The 21461-nt window shown below is 45.7% G+C and overlaps 1 protein-coding gene across 4 annotated transcripts in view; it reads right to left on the bottom strand.

Moving 5' to 3' along the window:
- Positions 1–21461, bottom strand: part of LARP4B (La ribonucleoprotein 4B) — a 94136-nt gene that overhangs the window by 6306 nt on the left and 66369 nt on the right. For all 4 annotated transcript variants that reach the window (XM_025445042.3, XM_025445040.3, XM_025445041.3 and 1 more), the window contains 7 exons: positions 18471–18581; positions 17000–17053; positions 16706–16915; positions 13943–14049; positions 13131–13382; positions 9304–9349; positions 842–1006 (listed from right to left, as the gene is read on the bottom strand). In XM_025445042.3, the coding sequence (XP_025300827.1) occupies positions 842–1006; positions 9304–9349; positions 13131–13382; positions 13943–14049; positions 16706–16915; positions 17000–17053; positions 18471–18581 (945 nt within the window). The remainder of the gene's footprint in view (positions 1–841; positions 1007–9303; positions 9350–13130; positions 13383–13942; positions 14050–16705; positions 16916–16999; positions 17054–18470; positions 18582–21461) is intronic.

The following is a 21461-nucleotide window of genomic DNA, read 5'->3' as shown; positions in this document are numbered from 1 at the left end:
TAATGCCCATGACATGCCCAAAGTAGTGTGTGACGGTTAGTGCAACACCGATTCTTGGAGTCCACTCTGCCTCAACCGTTAACAGTGGGAGTGGTAACCATGCAGCAGCATGACAAGGATGGATCTTGCGGCTTCCTACGTCCCCCGAGCCCTGGCCTGGTGACAGAGGGGCTTCATAGGGGCTCTGTAAGTGTATATGGTCTGGCTGCGGCTGCAAGGTGGGTCTGCCCCAATCCAGGGGCCTTCTGGCGGGGGGGGGGGGGGGGGGGGGCAGCGACTGTGGTGTGGAGCCAGGCAGAGATCTCACACAAGGACACAGGTTACCATGGCAACTCGCATGCCTGGCGAGAGCTCAGTCGGGCGCCATCCATCAGTCCCAGCAGCTGCACAGACCTCAGTGCCTTGTTCCCTATTGCAGAACCCAGAAGGGGCACGGTATGATTGGACTCTCCGGCTTCTGCAGCTCACTTGATGCTTGGGGCTGTGGTCGGTCAGAGGAGTGAGAGCAACTAGCATGGTTGCAGAGCTGACCAAAGCCACCAAGCAGTATTACAGTAAGAGGTTTCTAGGCTTCTTGTGGAGCAGAGCACTTAAAATTGTATCACTTCTGCTGTAACTGAGATTTCTGTTTTATTTTGCGGACTTGTAAAATAAAGGCAGGACCTTAATAACAACAAAGTGCAGTCTGAGTGTGTGACCGTCCCACACCCAATCCACATGGCCTCTGGACCGCTCACCCTCCTAAAGCTCTTCTGCATACAAAGACTGCCTGTGTGAAGAGTGTGGCAGAGAGCCCAGCACAAACTCAACACTAAGCAAGCATCAGTGGTATGGATCTTACCCTTTCTTTTGAGGACCCTATTAACAAGCTAGATAGCCTGTTTTCAAACAGATCCTCTGTCTTCAGGTGGCCTGCTGCCCCAGGCAATGGAGGGAAGTTGGACAGTCCTAATTCGAAGCTGGGGGACGGGGGCTTTGGTGGCGTTGGAGACTGAGTTTGACTCCTCTGAAAGAGAAAAACAGTGTCACGTTGCAGAAGCACAGACCATAACATACGAAGACACAGCGGCAGCATAAGGCAAACAATCCGTTCTCTAGGCTTCTGATTTCTACATCTGAGTGAAACCACAGAGAGGGCTCCCAACCACCACAACACTCCGGCATTTAAGCAAAGGTCATTGATTAGGCAGCTGTATCCATCAGGAGCACAGCTGTAAAGCCGAACCCCTGTGAGGCTGCTGCCGGCTACACAGAGATACCTCTGCAATGCCAAGACTGCCCAGTTCTCCATCCACGGTCCGCCGACACAGACTGGGGGACACAGGTGTGCAGCTGAACACAGCACAGAGATGGTGGATGACAAGTGAGGGAGGCAGACTCAGCCCCACCACCTGAACATCACGATAGCCTGAGTTGAGACCCTGATTGTCCTCATCTCCAGACAATGCTTGTATTACTACAGAAGTGCTTGTCATCCAACTTATTTAAAAAAAAAAAAAAAAAAGCCACTCTGAACTCTCTGAAACTTACATAAGAAATTTTTACAAAGATTTCCATTAAAAAATGGTTTAGGGCAGCCCTGGTGGCACAGCGGTTTGGCACTGCCTGCAGCCTGGGGTGTGATCCTGGAGACCCGGGATCGAGTCCCATGTCGGGGTCCCTGCATGGAGCCTGCTTCTCCCTCTGCCTGTGTCTCTGCCTCTCTCTGTGTCTATGAATAAATAAATCTTTAAAAAAAAAAATGGTTTAACAAGGGGGAAGGGGCTTCCGTTATCTGAAACCTAATTTATTCAAACACTTTACACTTTATTATTTTTTTAAAAGATTTTATTTATTTACTCATTAGAGAGACAGAGAGAGGCAGAGACACAGGCAGAGGGAGAAGCAGGCTCCACGCAGGGAGCCCGACATGGGACTCGATCCCCGGACTCCAGGATCATGCCCTGGACTGAAGGCAGGCACTCAACCGCTGAGCCACCCAGGGATCCCCACTTTACACTTTAAAATCACTATGTAAAACCATGGTATTTCATAACAGATTTTTATCAGATTCCTTGAGTTTCTTTTCTTCATAATGATATCCAAGAGTAATTTATAAACCCAAGATCCCAAGAGAAAGGCAATGATGTCTTTTTATTGAAAAATTATCAAACCAACTTGCTTCAACAGGCTAGAGTCCTATTTTGAATGTCCAATTCCTCGGCTGAAGAAGATAAGGAACAGAAGGGGAAAAGGAGTTTAGGTGGAATGCAGACACTGTCTGTTGAATGTGGGCTCTTCTGGAAACAAGGCTTTCGTGGGGCTTGCTTAGCTGGACGGGACCAACACTGCACAGCAACTGACACCAACAGGATATTCCCTATAGAGGCAGAATCTGGAGAAAATCTGTAGAACTCAAGAGACAGCAGGTCAAAGAGTGAAAAGGGACCCACACTGACAAAAATCCCATGGTCTCTCTGGGAAATTCATCCCAAATGACATAACAAGGTAAGGCCATAGCCAGAGACCTGAGCAAAACAGATTTAAGTAATATGCTTGAAAGAGAATTTAAAAGTAACGACCATAAGGACACTCACTGGGCTTGAGAAAAGAACAGTGAGACCCTTATTGCAGAGATGAAAGAACAACAATCAACAACTGATCAGGGATGATGAGCACAATAAAAATGATTGGAAATGGGCTTGATGCAATGAACACCAGGCTGGAAGAAGCAGAGGAACAAATCTGTGACCTAGAAAATGAAGTAATGGAAAGTAACAAAGCTGAACAAAACAGAAGAATAATTATGGAACAAGAGAACAGACTGAGGCAACTCACATTCGTATCACAGGAGTCAGGAGAGAGAAAAGGGGGAGGAAAGTTTATTTGAGGAAGTAACAGTTGAAAACTTCCCTAATCTGGGGAAGGAGATGACATCCAGATCCAGGAGCATAGAGAACTCCCATCAAAATCAAAAAAAGCGGGCAGCCCCAGTGGTACAGCGGTTTAGCGCCGCCTGCAGCCTAGGGCGGGATCCTGGAGACCCGGGATCGAGTCCCACGTCAGGCTCCCTTCATGGAGCCTGCTTCTCCCTCTGCCTGTGTCTCTGGCTCTCTCTCTCTCTGTGTCTCTATGAATAAATAAGTAAATAAATAACTTAAAAAAAAAAAAAGTAAAACTCTAAAAAAAAAAAAAATTTAAAAAAAGGCCAACATGAGACATACTCTAATTACATTTGCAAAATACAGTGACAGAGAAAGAGTCTTACAAGCACCAAGACAAAAGAAGTCACTAACTTACAGAGAAGACCCATAAGGTTAGCTGGAGATTTCTTACAGAAACCTGGCAGGCCAGAAGGGAGTGATATATTCAATGTGCTGAATGGGAAAACTCTGCAGCCAAGAACACAGTATCCAGCAAGGGTGTCATTCAGAATAGGAGAGACAGGGTTTCCCAGATGAACAAAACCTAAAGAAGTTTATGATGGCTAAACTAGCCTTGAAAGAAATATTAAAGGAGGCTCTTTGAGGGGAAAAGAGACACCAAAAATTGAACAAAGACAGGAAAGGATCAGAGAAAATCTCCAGAAACAACAAAACAAGCAATAAAATGGCACTAAATATATATCTATCAATAATCACCCTGGATGTAAATGGGCTAAATGCTCCAATAAAGAGACACAGGATGTCAGAATAGATTATAAAACAAACAAAAAAACCGCAAGACCCATCTATGTGCTGCCTACAAGAGACTCATTTTAGACCCAAAGACAGCTCCAGATTGAAAGTTAGGGGGTGGAGAACCATCTATCTCGAGCAAGTGGATGTCAAAAGAAAACCAGATTAGCAATACTTACACCAGATAAACCAGATTTTAAACCAAAGACTGTAATAAGAGGTGAAGAAGGGCACTGTATCATAGTAAAGAGGACAAGATGATCTAAAAATTGTATTCATGCATCCAACAGAGGCACACCCAAACATATAAATCAATTAATAAAAACATAAAGAAATTCCTTAGTGATAACACAGCAATAGTAGGGGACTTTCACACTCCACTCACAGCAATGGACAGATCATCTAAGCAGAAAATCAACAAGGAAACAATGGCTTTGAATGACACACTGGACCAGATAAGACTTCACAGATACATTCAGAACATTTCATCCTAACACTGCAGAATATACATTCTTTTCAAGTGCACATGGGACAGTCTCGAGAATAGGTCACACATATTATTAGGTCACAAAGCAGGCCTCAACAAGTACAAAAAGACTACGATCATACCATGCATATTTTCAGACCACAAGGCTATGAAACTTGAAGTCAACCACAAAAAAAAAAGATTTTTGGAAAGACTATAAACACATGGAGGTTAAACAGGCTAAGTAAGCAATGAAGGAGTCAACCAGAAAAATCAAAGAATAAAAAAATACATGGAAACAAATGAAAATAAAATACCATGGCCCAAAACCTTTGGGATGTAGCAAAAGTTGTTCTAAAGAGCAAAGTATATAGCAATACAAGAAGAGAAATCTCAAATAAACAACCTAAACTTCACCTAAAAGAGCTAGAAAAAGAACAACAAAGCCTAAATCTAGTAGAATGAAGGAAATAAAAATAAGAGCAGAAATAAGTGATATAGAAACAACAACAACGAAAAAAAAACTCATTAAAGAGATCATGAAACTAGGAGCTAGTTCTTTAAAAAATAATAATAATAAAATTGATAAACCCTCTACCCAGACTTGTTAAAAAGAGAAAGGACCCTAAATAAATAAAATCACAAATGAGAAAGGAGAAATTACAACACCACAGAAATACAAACAACAAGAAATTATAAAAAACTTTATGTCAACAGATTGGACACCTGGAAGAAATAAATTCCTAGACATATAATCTACCAAAACTGAAGCAGGAATAAAGTGAAAAGTTGAATAGACTGAAAACCTGCAAGGAAGGTGAATTTAAAAAAAAATCTCAACAAACTAAAGTCCAGGGCCAAATGGCTTCCCAGGGAAATTCTACCAGCATTATCCTAATTCCAAAATCAGATAAAGACTTCACACACACACACAAAAGAGAGATCTTCAGGCCAATATCCATGATAAACATGCATGCAAAAATTCTTAATAGAATACTAGCAAATTGAATCCAACAATACATTTTAAAAAATCATTCACCACAATCATGTGGGATTTACTGCTGGGTTGCTGGTAGTTCAATATCCACAAATCAAGCAACATGATCCACACCACGTTAATAGAAACAAAGGTTAAGAACCATATGATCGTTTCAGTAGATGCAGACAATGCATTTGACAAAGTACAACATCCATTCACGATAAAAACCCTCAATAAAGTAGGTATAAAAGGAACATATCTCCACATATAATAAAGATCATCTATGAAAAACCCACAGCTACTACCTTTAGTGGGGAAAAACTGAGAGCTTTTCCTGTATAGTCAGGAACAGGACAGGGATGTCCGCTCTCACCACTGTTATTTAACACAGCACTGGAAATCCTAGCCACAGCAATCAGACAACAAAAAGAAATAAAGGTCATCCAAATCAGCAAGGAAGAAGTCAAAACTTTCACTATCTGCAGATGACGTGATAGCCTATATAGAAAACTGGAAAAGATTCCACCAAAACGCTACTAGAACTGATACATAAATTCAGTAAAAGTCACAGGATACAAAATCAATGTACAGAAACTTGTTGTATATCTCTGTACCAATAATGAAGCAACACAAAGAGAAATTAAGGAATTGATCTCATTTACAATTGCACCAAAACCAGTTAAGATATCTAGGAATAAACCTAACCAAGGTTTTGTGTACAGGCAAAAGACCTATACACTCTGAAAACTATGAGACACAGGTGAAAAGACATTGAAGATGACACAAAGAAATGGAAAGGCATTCCACTGCTCATGGACTGGAAGAAAGAATATGGTTGAAATGTCTCTATATCCCAAAGCAATCCATACATTTAACACAATCCTTGTCAAAATAACAACAGCATTTTTCACAATCCTAAAATTTGTATGGAACCACAAAAGACCCTGTATAGGCAAAGCAATCTTGAAAAAGCAAAGCAAAGCTAGAAGTATCACAATTCTGGACTTCACACTGTGTTACAAGGCTGTGATCATCAAGACAGTATGGTGCTGGCACAGAAACAGACGCACAGGTCAGTGAAACAGAACAGAGAATGCAGAAATGGACCCTAACTATATAGTCAGCTAATCTCTCACAAAGCAGGAATGGAAAAAAGATTTATCCAATGGAAAAAATAAACGGTGTTGGGAAAACTGGACAGCCACACACAGAAGAATGAAATTAAACCACTTTCCTATACCACATACAAAAATAAATTCAAAATGGAGCAGAGACCTAAATGACAGCTGAAACCATAAAAATCCTAGAAGGCAACACAGGTAGTAATTTCTCTGACACTGGCGGCAGCAACTTCTTTCTTGGTATGTATTCAGAGGCAAGGGAAACAAAAGCAAAAATGAACTACTGGGATTTCATCAAGATAAAACATTGCCGCGTAGCAAAGAAAACAGCCAACAAAACTAAAAGTCAACTTTCAGGATGGGAGATATTTGCAAATGACATGTCTAATAAAGGGTTGGTATCCAAAATATATAAAGAACTTCTAAAAGTCAACACCCCAAAAAGGAATAGTCCTATTAAAAAATAGGCAGAAAACATGAACAGACATTTCTCCAAAGACATCCATCCACAGGGCGAACAGACACTTGTAAAGATGCTCAATATCAAACATCAACAAGGAAATACAAATCAACACCACAATGAGACACGACCTCACACCAGTCAGAATGGCTAACATGAACAATTCAGGAAACAACAGATACTGAGGAGGATGTGGAGAAAGGGGAACCCTCTTGCCCTGTTGGTGGGAATGCAAGCTGCTGCAGCCACTCTGGAGAACAGTGTGGAGGGTCCTCAAGAAGTTAAAAATAGAACTACCCTAAGATCCAGCAATTGCACTACTAGCATTTTACCAAAAGGATACAAAAATATTAATTCAAAGGGATAAATGTGCCCTAATGCTTACAGCAGCATTATTTAAGCAGCCAAGATATGTAAGGAGCCCAACGGTCTATCAACTTATGATTGGATAAAGAAGATGGCCTGTATATATGTATGTGTGTGTGTGTGTGTGTGTGTGTGTGTGTGTACACACACACAATGGAATATTACTCAGCCATGAAAAATGAAATCTTGTCATTTGCAACGTCACGGTTGGAGCTAAAGTAATATTAAGCTGAGTGAAAGAAGTCAGTCAGATAAAGACAAATATCATACGATTCCACTCATGTAAAATTGGACAAAACAAGCAAAGGGGAAGAGAGACAGAGGAGAGGGAGCGAAAGAGGGAGATAAACCAAGAAAATAGACTCTTCACTCCAGAGAACAGACTGCTGTTCTCCAGAGGGGAGGGGGAACGAGTGACGGGGATTAAGGAGGCACTTGCTGTGATGAGCACTGTGATGTGATATATGGGAGTGTTGCATCACTACGCTGCACGCTAATATTACACTGCATTGATTAACTGGAATTATGATAAAAATTCTTTAAAAAAATAAAATGCACCAGAAAGTAAACACACACACACACACACACACACACACACACCCATAAATCCCTCTTTCCTGCACCTCTGCATGTTTCTCACCCTTATTATGGTTCAGGTGCCCGAGGTTCAGCTTAGTTTTGGTGAGTGACGTGCCCTCAGAAGCAAACTCGCACCTACTAGCCAATCAGCCCCTGCATGCTCTGGGTAACTCAGCGAGGCTCTAAGTTATACACAGACCTGTGGTCTCCAAGTTCATAGGGGTTTTATTTTAAACATCTGCATTTTTCTGAGGTGAACCCAGCTTTTCAGAAGACATTTTCAGACATTCAGACTTCAAAAATTTACTAAATCTTGAGTTTCTGGGCACTCGAGAGGCAGGCAACAACTGCCTAGATGCAGGAATTACACTAATGGCACTGGCAGTGCCTACAGAGGAGGTCTGATTTCCAAAGCAGTGTTTAACATTTCTTAAGATTTGCAGCACTTGAGGTGAGGTAGGAATGCGGCCCTACAGCCTGGTTGGGCCAAGTTACTTGTCTCTAAGTTCCTGAAGTTACCAGCATGTGCCATCACAACCACAGATGCACCCTCTTTAAGAAATGCACCTGCATCGTGCGCCTGGCCTTCCAAGTAGCCACAGGTATGAGTCAGGGACACAAAATGTAACAGAGATGGCAATGGGGATAAATGTCACCTCTGACAGTAATTTAGTAACCAAGGAGAGTAATTTACTTAAGGGAACTAATAACTGCAGACCTGCTCTGCTCGTCTTGCTAGTCCAAATGTCACAGGAATTCATTACTTCCAACTGAGATCAACCACTATAAACTACCTTACCAAAGGGTTTGCCAAAACCCTGACTAAACAGACCAAGAGGTAGAATTACGGGCATCTTATTAACTACTAATTGGTACTTTCTAAGTTCTAGACAGAGACAACCTACCTTTTTGTGATGAGAGAGTGCATCCTCACTGGCTCAGGGACTGGACCAAGAATTCACTCGAGGTCTTTCCAGTCCTCCAACCATCCACATCTCGTTTCCTCCCACGTGGCCGCGGACACGACTAACTGAGCACTTTGTGGAAACGCGCTGGCTCCCCCCGCCCACCAGAGCTCAGCAGAAGCGTCATCCATAGGAGGACAAACTACTGATGTAAGCCAAGCAAATGTGGCCGCGCCTCCGGTATGTGCACTCACAGGAGCCCACTCCATTCCCCTGGGTCCAGCCCTATGTTAGAGCAGAAGGCAGTGATGCGTTTTCTACTCAGGGGATACAATTCAATGTTCTGAATGAAAAATCCCGATGAACTAACTCCTACACAAGAGAAGTTCATTCTGCTTGTCAGAACTATTCATTTCACTTAATTTACCTTGTGCTGTACCCACACAGAACTCATCGGAATGTGTGCATCGACCCCCATGTGCCTACACTATGTCTTCAGCCATGCCCATGCCGAGCACACAGCGTGGGAGCACACAGACACCCGGTGGCAACACTCTGGACACTAGTTAGCATCCAGCAGAACCGCCTCCAGCCTCTCCTCTTCAGGCCACAATGTCCACTACCACCTGCTGTGCATCAGCATGAAGATGAAACCTCTGCTGAAAAGCTCCCCAAATCTTTACCTCCATTCATATAGTTAAATCTCAGGTTTGTCTAGTATGAACTAGGTTTAAAGGTGTTGCAATAGTGACAAGGGCTAGATATACTCACTGTCAGCTTTTCCTCCCGTTTCTTCCGGTAACCAAAGGAATTCTTCCTAGAGAATAGGAAAGTAAAAGACTATGAACTTTTTCCCCACTTGGAAAGCTTTTCATTGAGTACATGTGCTTATATGTCTTTCTTACTTTGTAACAACTTTAAAAAATTTTTTTTATTTATTTGAGACTAGGGGGTGGGGGATAGGGGGGAGGGAGGGAGGGAGGGAGGGAGGGAGAGAGAGAGAGAGAGAGAGAAAGAGAAAGCACGAGGAGGGGGAGGGGCAGAGGGAGAAGCAGACTCCCTGCAGAGCAGGGAGCCGGATGCGGGGCTCCAACCCAGGACCCTGAGATCATGACCTGAGCTGAAGGCAGATGCTTCACCCACTGAGTCTCCCAGGTGCCCCCAACAGATGACTTCTGTTTGAAAAATCCCAGCCTTAAGTATACACAAAACAAAAATTTTATAGTAAAAGACTAAAAGTGATGTCTAGATTAAAAAAACAAAACAAAAAAACAAAAAAAGAAAAACATTTACTGACAGATTTTCCTAGTGTTCATTTAGAATTTGTTATGATACAAATATTTGAATGTCCACTCAGTTGCAATGACAAGATATATAAAATCAGACCACGAACTACACAGGTGAACTGTTAAACACTGCTAATGAAGGGTCTATCTGGTTAATCATTGAAGTGGAAAGACCCGGAAATAGCCCAGCCTGCTCTCTCTCCCTTCGTGTCAGCTCTGACATGACCACATCAGCCCCCTCCCGCTACCACTGGCAGGCACCAGGGTGTCCAAGCCCCAGGCACTGATACCCAGCTACTGGCTGTGTGCACAGGGCTCCAAGTTTCCGGGGCCAGCATCGTGCCTCGCATGGAATCAACAAACACTGACAGAGCAGGCATGTCCCGGCAGGCCCTGAGGCCACACGCCACTTTCATGCCTTGGACAGGCTTATGTGGCCTAACAGCCCACATGCTAATTCTAGTCCATAAATTTCTGTTTTTATTTACTTATCCCGTTGTTATTCCAACTGAATACACTGGTACTGAGGAAGTCAGAAGGGAGCTCAAAGAAAGAATCCTGACTACTCCTTACTTGCCAGAAACCTACAAGCAGTGTTGCCCAAGGTGCCTAACTACCTAGGAAAGGCTCAGAGCCCTCGACTTTGCCAAGCAAGGACAGTCTGGGGCCTCAGGAGAAGCAACTAGGCAAATTTCTAGGATTTTGTAGCAAAGCCACACCCTCTCCTGTAGAAACTATTCCAAAAATAGCTCCTGCTTTCAACTGGCTCCCAGTGGAGAACGTGTGGCCATGGACTCGAGCTGCCCCTCGCAAATGGGGCACTAAGCCCCAGGGAGAAGCACCAACACCAGCAGGAGGAGCGTGGTCACCCCTACGGCCTCACAGGGAGTCCCTTAGAACCAGTGACTGGGGGAAAGATCCTGACCTGCACCACAGGTGGTTGTGGGGGTGCTGAGCGCATGGGCACCACACCACCATCAGGAGCACTTCCCAAAACCAGATGGCAGCACTTCAAGCAACATCCTGTCTAGACGCAGAAATGGCCCAAAGTATGGATTTACACTGCTTCTCCAGCAGGGAACCTAAGGATCTGGCTGGCTGAAAGCTCGGCAAAGAGCAGTGCTCAACTTCTGGTGACGGGGAGGCCCTGGGGGGATGCCTGTGGAAGAGACGGCCTGAGGACATCTGTGATGCGGCTAGCACTTTAGAAGAGACCCCAACAGCTGGGCGAGAAGAGGTGCGTCTGCCTCTTCTCCCAGTGCTGCAGGTGATTATTTGGGCCCTACCTTTGTCCATCCTGGAGGTGGCAGGTGGGCCTCCATCACGGTGTCGGCACCATCGGACACATCTGAGGCTAAGGGAAGGGGCCAGAGCAGCACGCACAGTGCAGACACCGTGGAGCAGTGGGGCAGGGACTCTTCACCATCACGCCCATCTTTCCATCAGCGTGATGTTTGCTCCCTGAGTCTGGTGGCTAGGCTGTGTCAGTCCCCCAGGACGGACCATTCCCACCAGGTGACACACCTGAGGCAGCCATCCACTCAGATGGAGTTCTCCTGCTTCTGCACCTGGCTGGGGGCCACCCTGCAGGCCACTGCCACGCAAGGCCAGGGCGGTGCTAGGGCCCCTCACTCTGCTCCTTATCACCGACAAAATTTAAGGAAAATAAAACTCAAGAGAAAGAGGGTTGCTTGTGGGGGTCACTAGCCAGGGACACGGTCACTTGGGCTCCCCCTCACACCATGAAGATCCCTTGTCTGCAGGCACAGGAAACGTGAGGAACAAGAGAAGGAGCCACTGTCAGTATCAACCAGGGCTTCCTGAGCAGCTATTCCCTGGGCTGCGTCAGCTCAACGCCTCTCCCCTAATGCCCTACAGAGGGTGGTCACAATCTGCAGGGGTCAGACTAACCGGGCAGGAGTACCAAAAGCACAAGCCCATTCCTGCCGTCCTTTGGAAGTCCAAACAACGAGTGAGGATCACATGTGACTGTGTGGCCAGAGGTGGCCACGCTGGTCAACCAGATGCTTCTGTTTTTCTGATGCTGGGCGGCCCTATCTTTCCACTGCCAGGACACTTCCTGTGGAGCTTTTCCCTATAGGTGGTGCTGGAGGTGGTGGGGAGGAAGGGATAGGGCGTGTTCTCTGCACCATCCCCCAAGGAGCATGGTTCCACACCTGAGACACCACTCGGGTGTCATCTTTAGGGCCTGGCCTCAAGTCCGCAGACCCTGTGCAAGCATCTGGCGTCCGCTATGCCCCAGCTCCTGGGTGGCGGCCACTGCCTGTGGCCACTGCCTCTGCGTCTCCTCACTGACCTTCGCTCTCCAGCACCCATGACAGCAAACGTCCTAGTGACGTGCAGCAGTGCTACTGTCAGCCACTCTGACGCCGTCCCGTGGCCCTGACCAGGCCAGACGGCATGCACCATGCCTCTGGGCCCCTCGCACTGCCAAAGTGCAGTGAGCACAAGGTGTCAAGAAGAGAGGGGCCAGCGCTGCCAGAGCTCCCTGGCAGACTTGCAGACTTGAGGCTGGCACTGCACGCAACACTAAGGCATCTCCACATCTGATGCTTTCCAAGTTGGTGAGAAAAAAAGCTGAGGCAGGTTGACCACTTGAGGGGATTTCCTTTCTGAAAGCCCATGTACAACTGCCCACTAGAGAACAAACGGGCCTGATGCACACCAGAGACTCACCTCTACCGCATCTGACCTCACTCTCCAATGAGGGGAAAGGGGCAGGAGGCGCCAGAGCAAGCAAGCCACCTCCAGAGGTGAGGAGAAGGGAGAGGCCGATCTCCGGGTTATGACCTCAGGTGCCAAGGGCCCCTGGGTGCTAGTCCGTGCCAAAGGACAGATAAGCAACGTCTCCACTAAATGCAGCCAACAGGTACCACTAACTATCACAGCCTTTCTTTGTAAGTCAAGCTGGTACAAATGGAAGTGAAAGCCCGGTGTGCATGGCCGCACCATCCGCCAGCTGGAAAGGAGCAAGGCTGGGCCAGGAAGCTGGGCCTCTGCGGAGCTGGGGGCCGTCGGGGAGGGCGTGGGGTCGCTGGTAGCTGCAGAGCTCCAAATCCCCGCAGAGAACTGTGATCTAACATGCTTCTTTCCACCCACAGTTCTCACTCAACAACTCTGTACTACAAAGAAGGTGAAGCTGGTAAAGTCTCATTACGTAAAACCTTTGTCTGTGATGTAGTTGAGAATAACAATTATAAAACATACCTAAATTGGTGGAATTTGAAAATACTACTAGCTTATTTAGACAGGCAGGTCCTAGCCGTTGGACAGTGGCTCTAAAGGACTCACCTCCCTCTCCCCAAGCCAGGAGGCGACTCCGCGCTGCTCTGCTCCACTCGACCAGACCCAAGCTCCCTCTTGGTGTAGGTTGGAGGGTTCTGTATCCGTGTTCTAGGCTGACCTGTCTGCCGGGTTTGCGGGCTCCGAACACCATTAATTAGCCGGTCTGCGGTGAAGTTAAATATCGAAGGGCTTTCTAACAGCCCAGCTCCTCTCTCTGCACTGGGAATGGCATGGCGTAGATGAGATTTACTAGGATTCCTGTAAACAAAAGGTTTGCATGCACTCAAGTTTATAATGCAATTGTGGCATCCTAAGACGAGATCGCTAATATACGAATGTCTCAGGGAATATGTGATATTTAGAAAAATATTTAAAATGTTACTGAAAAAATAAAAATAAAAAAGATAAAATAAAACGTTACTGAAAAGACAGTTCATGCATACGATATCTGACAGCGCAAACCTATAAAGTACCAATGTTCTGCTTAGTGGCAGTCCAAGCCCATGTTAAAAGCAGGCACACGCAGAGACAAGCTGTGGAGAACCTGCCTTTATGTAGGCACTTCAGGGTTTATTCTCACAGAATGTAAGTGCCTTGAGCACTTTTATCTGCATCGGTCAAACATATGCCAATAGGTCATCAGAAGCAGCTTCTTCACTTAGTCAACGTGACTCACACACGTGGTGAGGACTACCAGTGGTGAGGACTACCAGGTTTGACACTGTTTCTCTGGCTTTGCTCTTCAAGGGCACGACGTGACAATGACCTCTTACCGCAAACCCCAGAGAACACAGCATTTCAACCACTCATGAACTTGCCTGCTTCTTGGAGGGTACTGTCTGAGCGAAGTCAGAGGAGATGCTGCAGGTTTGAAGGTTGGAGACGTAAACCCATTTATAAATCCAGTACTTGGAAACGGAGTTACCTAGATTCATTAAAAACAAACAGGTCAACAAGCCATAAACAGACCTGGGATTGGCTAACCCTGTACCCTGTGGTGGCCTGGGCCATTTCTAAACGTGCCAAAGAAGCTCTGCTCCATTTTATACCAAAAATATTCTCAGGCTGAAAAGAACACGAGCCAGGCCAGATCACAGCCAATGACTGGTATTTCCCGAGCCAGGCTCAGGCTAAGGCCTTTTCCCGGCTGACTACAGTGATCCCCCCACAGCAGTCTGCCGAGGAAAGCCAACGACACCAAGGAGGCTAGAGCCGGGTACACGTGGGGACAGGAAACGGATGTTAGAGGTAGCACAGGACCAAAAACTGTTTGCTGATTAAAAAAAGAAGAAGAAACAACAGAGAGAAAACTCTGTACTACAAAGAAGTTGAAGCAACAGAAAACTCTGGGGCAGGAAGATACCCTTCAAACTTTGTTAGAATCTTCAACATAGTGTTTAAGAACTGCTGCCAGAGTCCAACTACTTATAAATGTATTGATCACACCAGAACTAGATTCTGAACACTACACCACGAGACAAATCACCTCCTCCACACACTGGCACATGCAGAATTCTATTTGTGTAACTGTGCTCAAGAAATTAAAAATAAATTAGTTCCTAACCCAATAATTTAACATGACTGGCTGAGAAACCACAGGCACCGTATCTTCACACCTGCTCAGAGTGCCACAGTATGCTTTAGAGCACGCGAAAGGCCTCACGTGCCCACCTCCAAACCAGGATCAAAGGAACCCTCCTAATGGCCACACAACTGACCCCGGGTGCCAACCGCCCCTGCTCCAACAGGGATGGGTGCGAACAGACAAATGAGAAAAGCAACTCAAGAGGAACTCACCAGCACTGGCATGGCAGTTAGCCTCGTCTGGAGAAAGGCCCTCTTTCGACACACCAGCTACATGGCTGTTGGCACACTCTTACAGAAAGTAGCAAAGATTTCAAAAAAGTAGTGCATTATCAGGATCCGCTCTAAGACCGAGATGCAACTCTGCACAGTGGCACCTGTCTGCTAACTGCCCCCCATTGCGGCAGTTCTAGACCTCAGAGCTCTGCTGGCGCCCAAGAGGACCTGTCCTGACTCTTCCTGGCTGCCCTTCTCATGTCCCACAAGCCATGGGCCAAGTCCACACACCTCAGGGCACGTTTAAGGAGCCGTACAGCTTGGCCCTGATGGAACGCGCCAGCTTCATCTCCCAGCTCCCCGCCTGAACCTACATGTCAGTTCGGAGACACCCATAATGCCACAATCCCCGGTGTCTGGGCACACGTGGCCCACCCTCCAGCAGCCTCCCTCCCTTCCAGCCCCCTCCGATAAGCTCAACAGAAGAGGCCGTTACACCTAACAAGCCCCTAATTGTAAGTTCCAGTGTTCTCTGTCCCTTATTTTCAATCACTGCCTGCTTGACTGACATCGGTGTCTTTTCCAGGCTGCATTCCTTCACAGACATGCATCTTTACGCGCTGGTATGAAACAGGCACCAACCATCCCACAGGAGGCGACGCTCGTCTCTCCAGCTCCCTCTTCAGTCAACGATACCCCAGATGACGTCCGACATGGTGGGGCCTGGCTCGCAGGCATCTCTCACATCCCGCAAGTGACCCGAGCACCACCCAACGTTCCTTCCTGACTCAGTCCACAGCCATAGTCTCAAAACCATTAACTCGACTCCTGCTTCCGACCACAACCTTCCCCATGCGCCATGTTCCTTCTCTGGTTCCAACTAAAGCGGTCCTGCCACCTCAGGCACACCTGTCCCTCAGTCCACCCCACTGACTCAGGTGGGAGACCAGTGAAAGTCGTGATGCTCACATCACACACTCCACCAAGCTTGTGCCAACACCCAGCCAGGGATCACCTGACCTCTCCAACCTCTCTGGCAGCACAACTGCAGAAAAGCAGCTGGACCCATGACACAGGCCAGTCAACCCTACGGCTGGTGTGAGAAAACAAGGTCATCGGTCTTCTACTTGTCCTCAACTGTCAGGAACCTATAAAAACACCTCTGTCTCCGGGATCCCTGGGTGGCGCAGCGGTTTGGCGCCTGCCTTTGGCCCAGGGCCCGATCCGGGAGACCCTGGATCGATTCCCACATCGGGCTCCCGGTACATGGAGCCTGCTTCTCCCTCTGCCTGTGTCTCTGCCTCTCTCTCTCTCTCTCTCTCTCTCTCTCTGTGTGTGTGTGTGTGTGTGACTATCATAAATAAATAAAAATTAAAAAAAAAAAAAAAAAAAAACCACCTCTGTCTCCTTAAAAGCATCTCTCCTGGCAACCCTCCTGTGCTCAGGAGTAACCTGGTTATCCGAGAGCTCAGATCACATTCTGTGTTTTACTGGAGATTACACAGCCTAGGAAGTTACGACTACACAGGAGGGCAGGTAAACTGAGCCAACGATCAAAATTATAGCATTCCAAGGTTTTTAAAAGATTGCCCACAGCTGCATATTAATCTCCCAACTAAATTTGAACCCACTGTAGAAGGTGACAGCCTATTTTATGAGCACAACCCGAACATACATCTGGTTCCACTATGAGATCAAGACCTCCATTCTTCTGAATACCTAGTGCAGTGTCCACAACAGGACTTCCCGCTGCATGAGCTCCAAGCAAAGACAGGACTCACCAGGGGTGGGTCAAGATAGCTGTGCGTTGCCGACCACGTCTGGGGGGCAATCAGGCTGTACAGGGGGAACTGCTGCTGGGGGCTGTAGACCGGAGGTAAGTAAAAGGAGGCTGTGTAGCGCTGCTGCGCATAAAGGCTCATGTCCAGAGGTCTAAATCCATTCTTTGGCAAAAATGTGTTTATAGCTATTGCCTTTGCTTTTATCCGTGCCTGTTTGGAAATACAGAAATTTCTATCAGAATACTTAGGAATTGATTTGCAAGTAAATGAAGTATAACCAATGGTCTTGCTTACCTTAATTGGTTTTCCTTGAAAAGTCTTGACTTCTTCTCGCAGATATTTGTAAGCCTGAGGGCAAAAATCACCCAAAATGCCACTGTGTTAATCTTATAAATAAGATGAACTGACAGTTAACTCAATACCTCAAATAAGGAATGGTACAGCTAAAATATGATGGACAGGATCTAGAACAGTGATTCTTAACCTACTATGGGGTCACAGATTTCTTACAAGAACTTCCATGAGCTAGAGAGCCTCTAGCAGAAAATCTCACAACAGCATTTACATGCAATTCTAGTAGTATTAATAGATACCATAAAAGCCTCTCACAACCACAGGCTAAAGATCCTGACCTGGGAAAAATAATGGACACCTAGTCCCAAGTGTTAACCAATATGAAAATGGAAACATACAGTTCAAGAAAGGGAAACATGAAGGCTGTAGTCTTCAGAAGTCCCTATTTATGGAGCCCCTTATTCTTCTCCAAGTGCTCTCCTTAACTCTGAAGGCTCTGACCTCGGCCTACCACACTCCCCCATCCTGGTGAGGATGGCTTACACCTACTCTGCTGACAAGACTTCCCTCCCACCGCCTGGCTCCTCCGATGCCCTTCCCCTCCATCTCATTCAAATTGGTCTTTCAGACTTTTGCTTCTCTCTTCTGAACCTCACAGCATTCACATCACTCACCACTTAGTACCATGCAGCTGACCCTTGAACAACACGGGTTTGAACTACAAGAGTCCACTGGTATGCAGACTTCTTCCGATAAATACAGGACAGTACTATAAACGTATTTTCTCCTCTTTATGATTTTCTTCACAGTATTTTCTCTTCTCTTGCTTATTTTACCGTAAGAACACAGTATATAACACAAGTAATATACAGAACATGTATGGACCTGTAAGGATTCATGTAGGTCAATGGTAGACTATCAGTAGCTAAGATTTGAGGGAGTCCGTAGTTACATGCGGATTCCTCACCGCTCGCCTGTTGTTTAGGGGTCAGCTGTACTGGCATTCCTTGAAGCATGTTCATGTTTCCCCCAAGTAAGACTCCTCCTTTTAGGCCAGGGAGAGCATCTTAACTCCTTGATCTCCTCACAGAGCTTTCCCGGGGGCCTTTCCAACTATCTTACAATATACAATGATGCCTTATCAAAGTTAAAATTACGTACAAGTTTCCCAAAACACTTCCCAAGTATTAAAACTTTTCTCTGTCCAGATGAAAAAACTCATTTTCATATGCTGCCTGTCTTACACGTCCTTGGAAAATAATGTCATAGGCTTTATCTATCGCCTCTAACACTGTGTCCACAAACATACCTATTTCAGTCTCTACAACCTGATTTCCTCTGCACTTTATAATCAAACTTCGGACAATAATGCAGCAGTGATCTCAACGCCCCGATTCAGTCCCCAATTCAGTTCATGTACTACTTGTTAAGTACTGGTAACGCTGAACTTCATGGGGTGGGAACAGCTTACCTGCTGTGCGTCAGCTTCTGTTTCAAATGTAATAAACCAATTATCATTATAGGCAAATTCACAGTTTATAAATTTCGGTAAATTGTCTCCTTTAAATAGTGCTTCTACTTCCTATGGGAAATAGAAAGGTAAAAATTAATTCTCGACGAAAGCACATTTGTCCTCACCAGGAGAAATGGTGCATACACGCAGTGCTTACAGTCTACCATACTGATGGCTAGTAAAGGTCTTTCAGAAGACCTGAAGAGCTAAGTGTAGCTCAGAATCAGAACCCTACTGCCACAGGAAGTAAGTACAGTACTTACAGCTTTTCTTAGTACACCAAGATACCATTAAGCTAAATTAATGTGAAAATTTTGTTTCACTGTACCAGAAAGCTGATAACTGCACAATTGGGGAAGCAGGGCAGTAATGTGAGAAATTTAAACATCAGCTGAACTTTTATTTTTGGTCAAAATGGATGAGATTTACCTTCCCGTCGAAATAATTAAAGACAAAAGACAAAATATATGAAATAACAATTATAGCAGAGCTCAGGCCATGCTGGGCAGGTGAGCCTGGAGCGCCCATGGGGACCCTACAGCCCAGTGCCAGGACGTGAGCTTGATCCAGCATCACACCTGCAGGGCTCTCAGGGGGTCTCCCTGGGCTCAGTATGCATAAAGAGCCCCCTGAAACGACTAGAGGGAGCAGCAGCAGAAGTCACAGGGACAGGGAGTGTGTCTCCCCTCAACCAGGCAGAGTGGAAAACATTCCCAATGCATAAGACCTCAAGGCACAGTGTGCAGAAGGACACTGCTTCGGCGTGGGGAAGAACGGGCCCTGCTTCCACCTGATAATGCTCCTAAAGGGTCAAACTGAACCTCAAAGCTCAAGATCAGTTCCAGGAAACAATACAGAAACACTCAGTACCCAATAAAGTAAAATCCAAAATGCCTGGGATCTAGTCAAAATTTATCAGGCACACAAAGAAACAGAAAAACATGATCTAAAGGAGGAAAAATATCAAATTAGACCCAGAAATGATATAGATGATAGAATTAAAAGGCAAGGATATTAACATAGTTCTTAGATATGTGTTCTATATTCCAAAAGATAAAGACTGGGTATGTTAAACAGACATGGAGGAGCAAAGAAAAAGACCCAAAAGAACTGGAACAAGAAAGGTACTAAGTAGGATTAGCAGTTAGTCAGGAACTTTGAAAAGAATAGAGAAGAAACAAAGTATGTGAAGAAATAACAGCTCAGGAAACTTCCACTCAAGAGACTCTCAAGCTACATCAAGGTGCATCATCATCAAATTGTTTAAAATCTTCAAAGCGCTAAGAAAAAGGGAGCAGTGACATGCAGAGGAAGAAGTGAAGAATGACAGAGCCGGCCTCAGAAAGAACGCACACCAGAACATGGGAGACAGCATCTTTAGACACGGGAAGGGAAAGAAGCCTGTCAATCCTGAGTTCCACACCCAGCAAAATATCTTCCATAAAGGAAGACAAAGATTTCTTCAAAACAAACAAATATATATAAAAGAATAAAGAGAAGAATTTCTCAGACACACAAAAGCAGAGGAGACCTGCGCCACAAGAAACAAAGGCCTACGGGGGCAGCAAGGAGGCCAGAGGAGCCGCAGACCTAGACACGCGCAGGAGCAGCACTGCATGTAGTAAATGGGGATAAATAGGAAACATAGTCTCCTCATTTTTAATCTCTTTAAAACTGACTTGTTTGAAGCAGACAACAAAATCCTGTGTGGTGTCACAGTGACAGCACCGGGCGGCGTGGGAGGTAGACGGACGCTGCAGAGGGTGGGCAGCAGGGCGAGATTAACTACAGGCAGGTGCAGACCCGCTAAACATGTCACCACAACCCCTATAAGCAGCCACAAAAACAAAACAGTTATTTCTAATAAGCCAAAAAAGGAGACAAAAATAATGAATTTAACCCAAAAGAAAGGGAGAAAAGGAAAGAACACAGGAACAGTATAGACCATGAGGAAACAAGCAGCAAATTTAAACCCAAGGACGTGATTGATGACTGAAATGAGAACAGTCCAAACTCCCCACTTAGCTGGCAGCGATCTTCAGACTAGCTCAGAAAAGTACGACCCGACTCGAGGCGCCCACAGGAAGTCCTTCAAACTATGAAGACGCAAACGGGCTAAGGGCACAGGCACCAGGCCGTGCCACGCCATGCTAGCAGTGACTGAACAATGCAGAGCGGTTACACCGATCCCAAAGTGAACTATTACCAGGGAAGAAGGGCCATTTCATAAAAGACTATTAATCAACCAAGCGAACTACAGTTGAAAGCAGTGTCCAACCACGGACAAGAGCATGGCTGCCGCAGAGGGGCTCCGCGTGGTCAGCGCTCCGCAAGCCACCTGCCCTCTCAGTCAGCTCGCCTTCGACCACTTTTCCCTTTCCTTTGTCAACCCTTCATTTGTCAGAGCTTTTCCTCTGAGCTGTCTCTCTTAAAACTTCTATGGTTCAAGTTTTACAACAGACACAGGGCGTGTGTTTGGCATAATAGAAATATACCAACATCCATGTCTGCAGCCAAAAGTAGAAAATCCTTTTCGGTTATAGTCTTTACAAATATCTCTCAGGACCTGTGTTTTAAATATTATTGTGCGTTTATAAACACATCCAGCTCGGCAGAAAGAAAGAGGATGATCCTTCATATTTAAAACTTTAATAAAAAAAAAAAAAACAGGACAAAAAATTCAATCCTAATTACTTTTCTTCACATATAAAACTAGGAAAAACAGCCTGAGCTGAACAGAAAGTAAAATTTGTTAGAACAATGCCAGTCAAGAAGAGTATAACTTCTTACCCTAGGTTTGTCACAATCTTCACTTGCACGCACACTCATCCATTTCCCCTACGGAGACGGTTCTGAGTATGTACGCAGCTTGAGTAACTCGGGCCTAACAAAGACCTGTGACTGACAAACCAAACTTCCTGGGGTCTCGAAGAGTCCTGGCGGCAGAGA

Source organism: Canis lupus, chromosome 2, assembly GCF_003254725.2.
Source record: "Canis lupus dingo isolate Sandy chromosome 2, ASM325472v2, whole genome shotgun sequence".
Taxonomy (NCBI): domain Eukaryota; kingdom Metazoa; phylum Chordata; class Mammalia; order Carnivora; family Canidae; genus Canis; species Canis lupus.
Note: the sequence above shows the minus strand (reverse complement) of the source record. Positions and strands in the feature narration are given on the sequence as shown.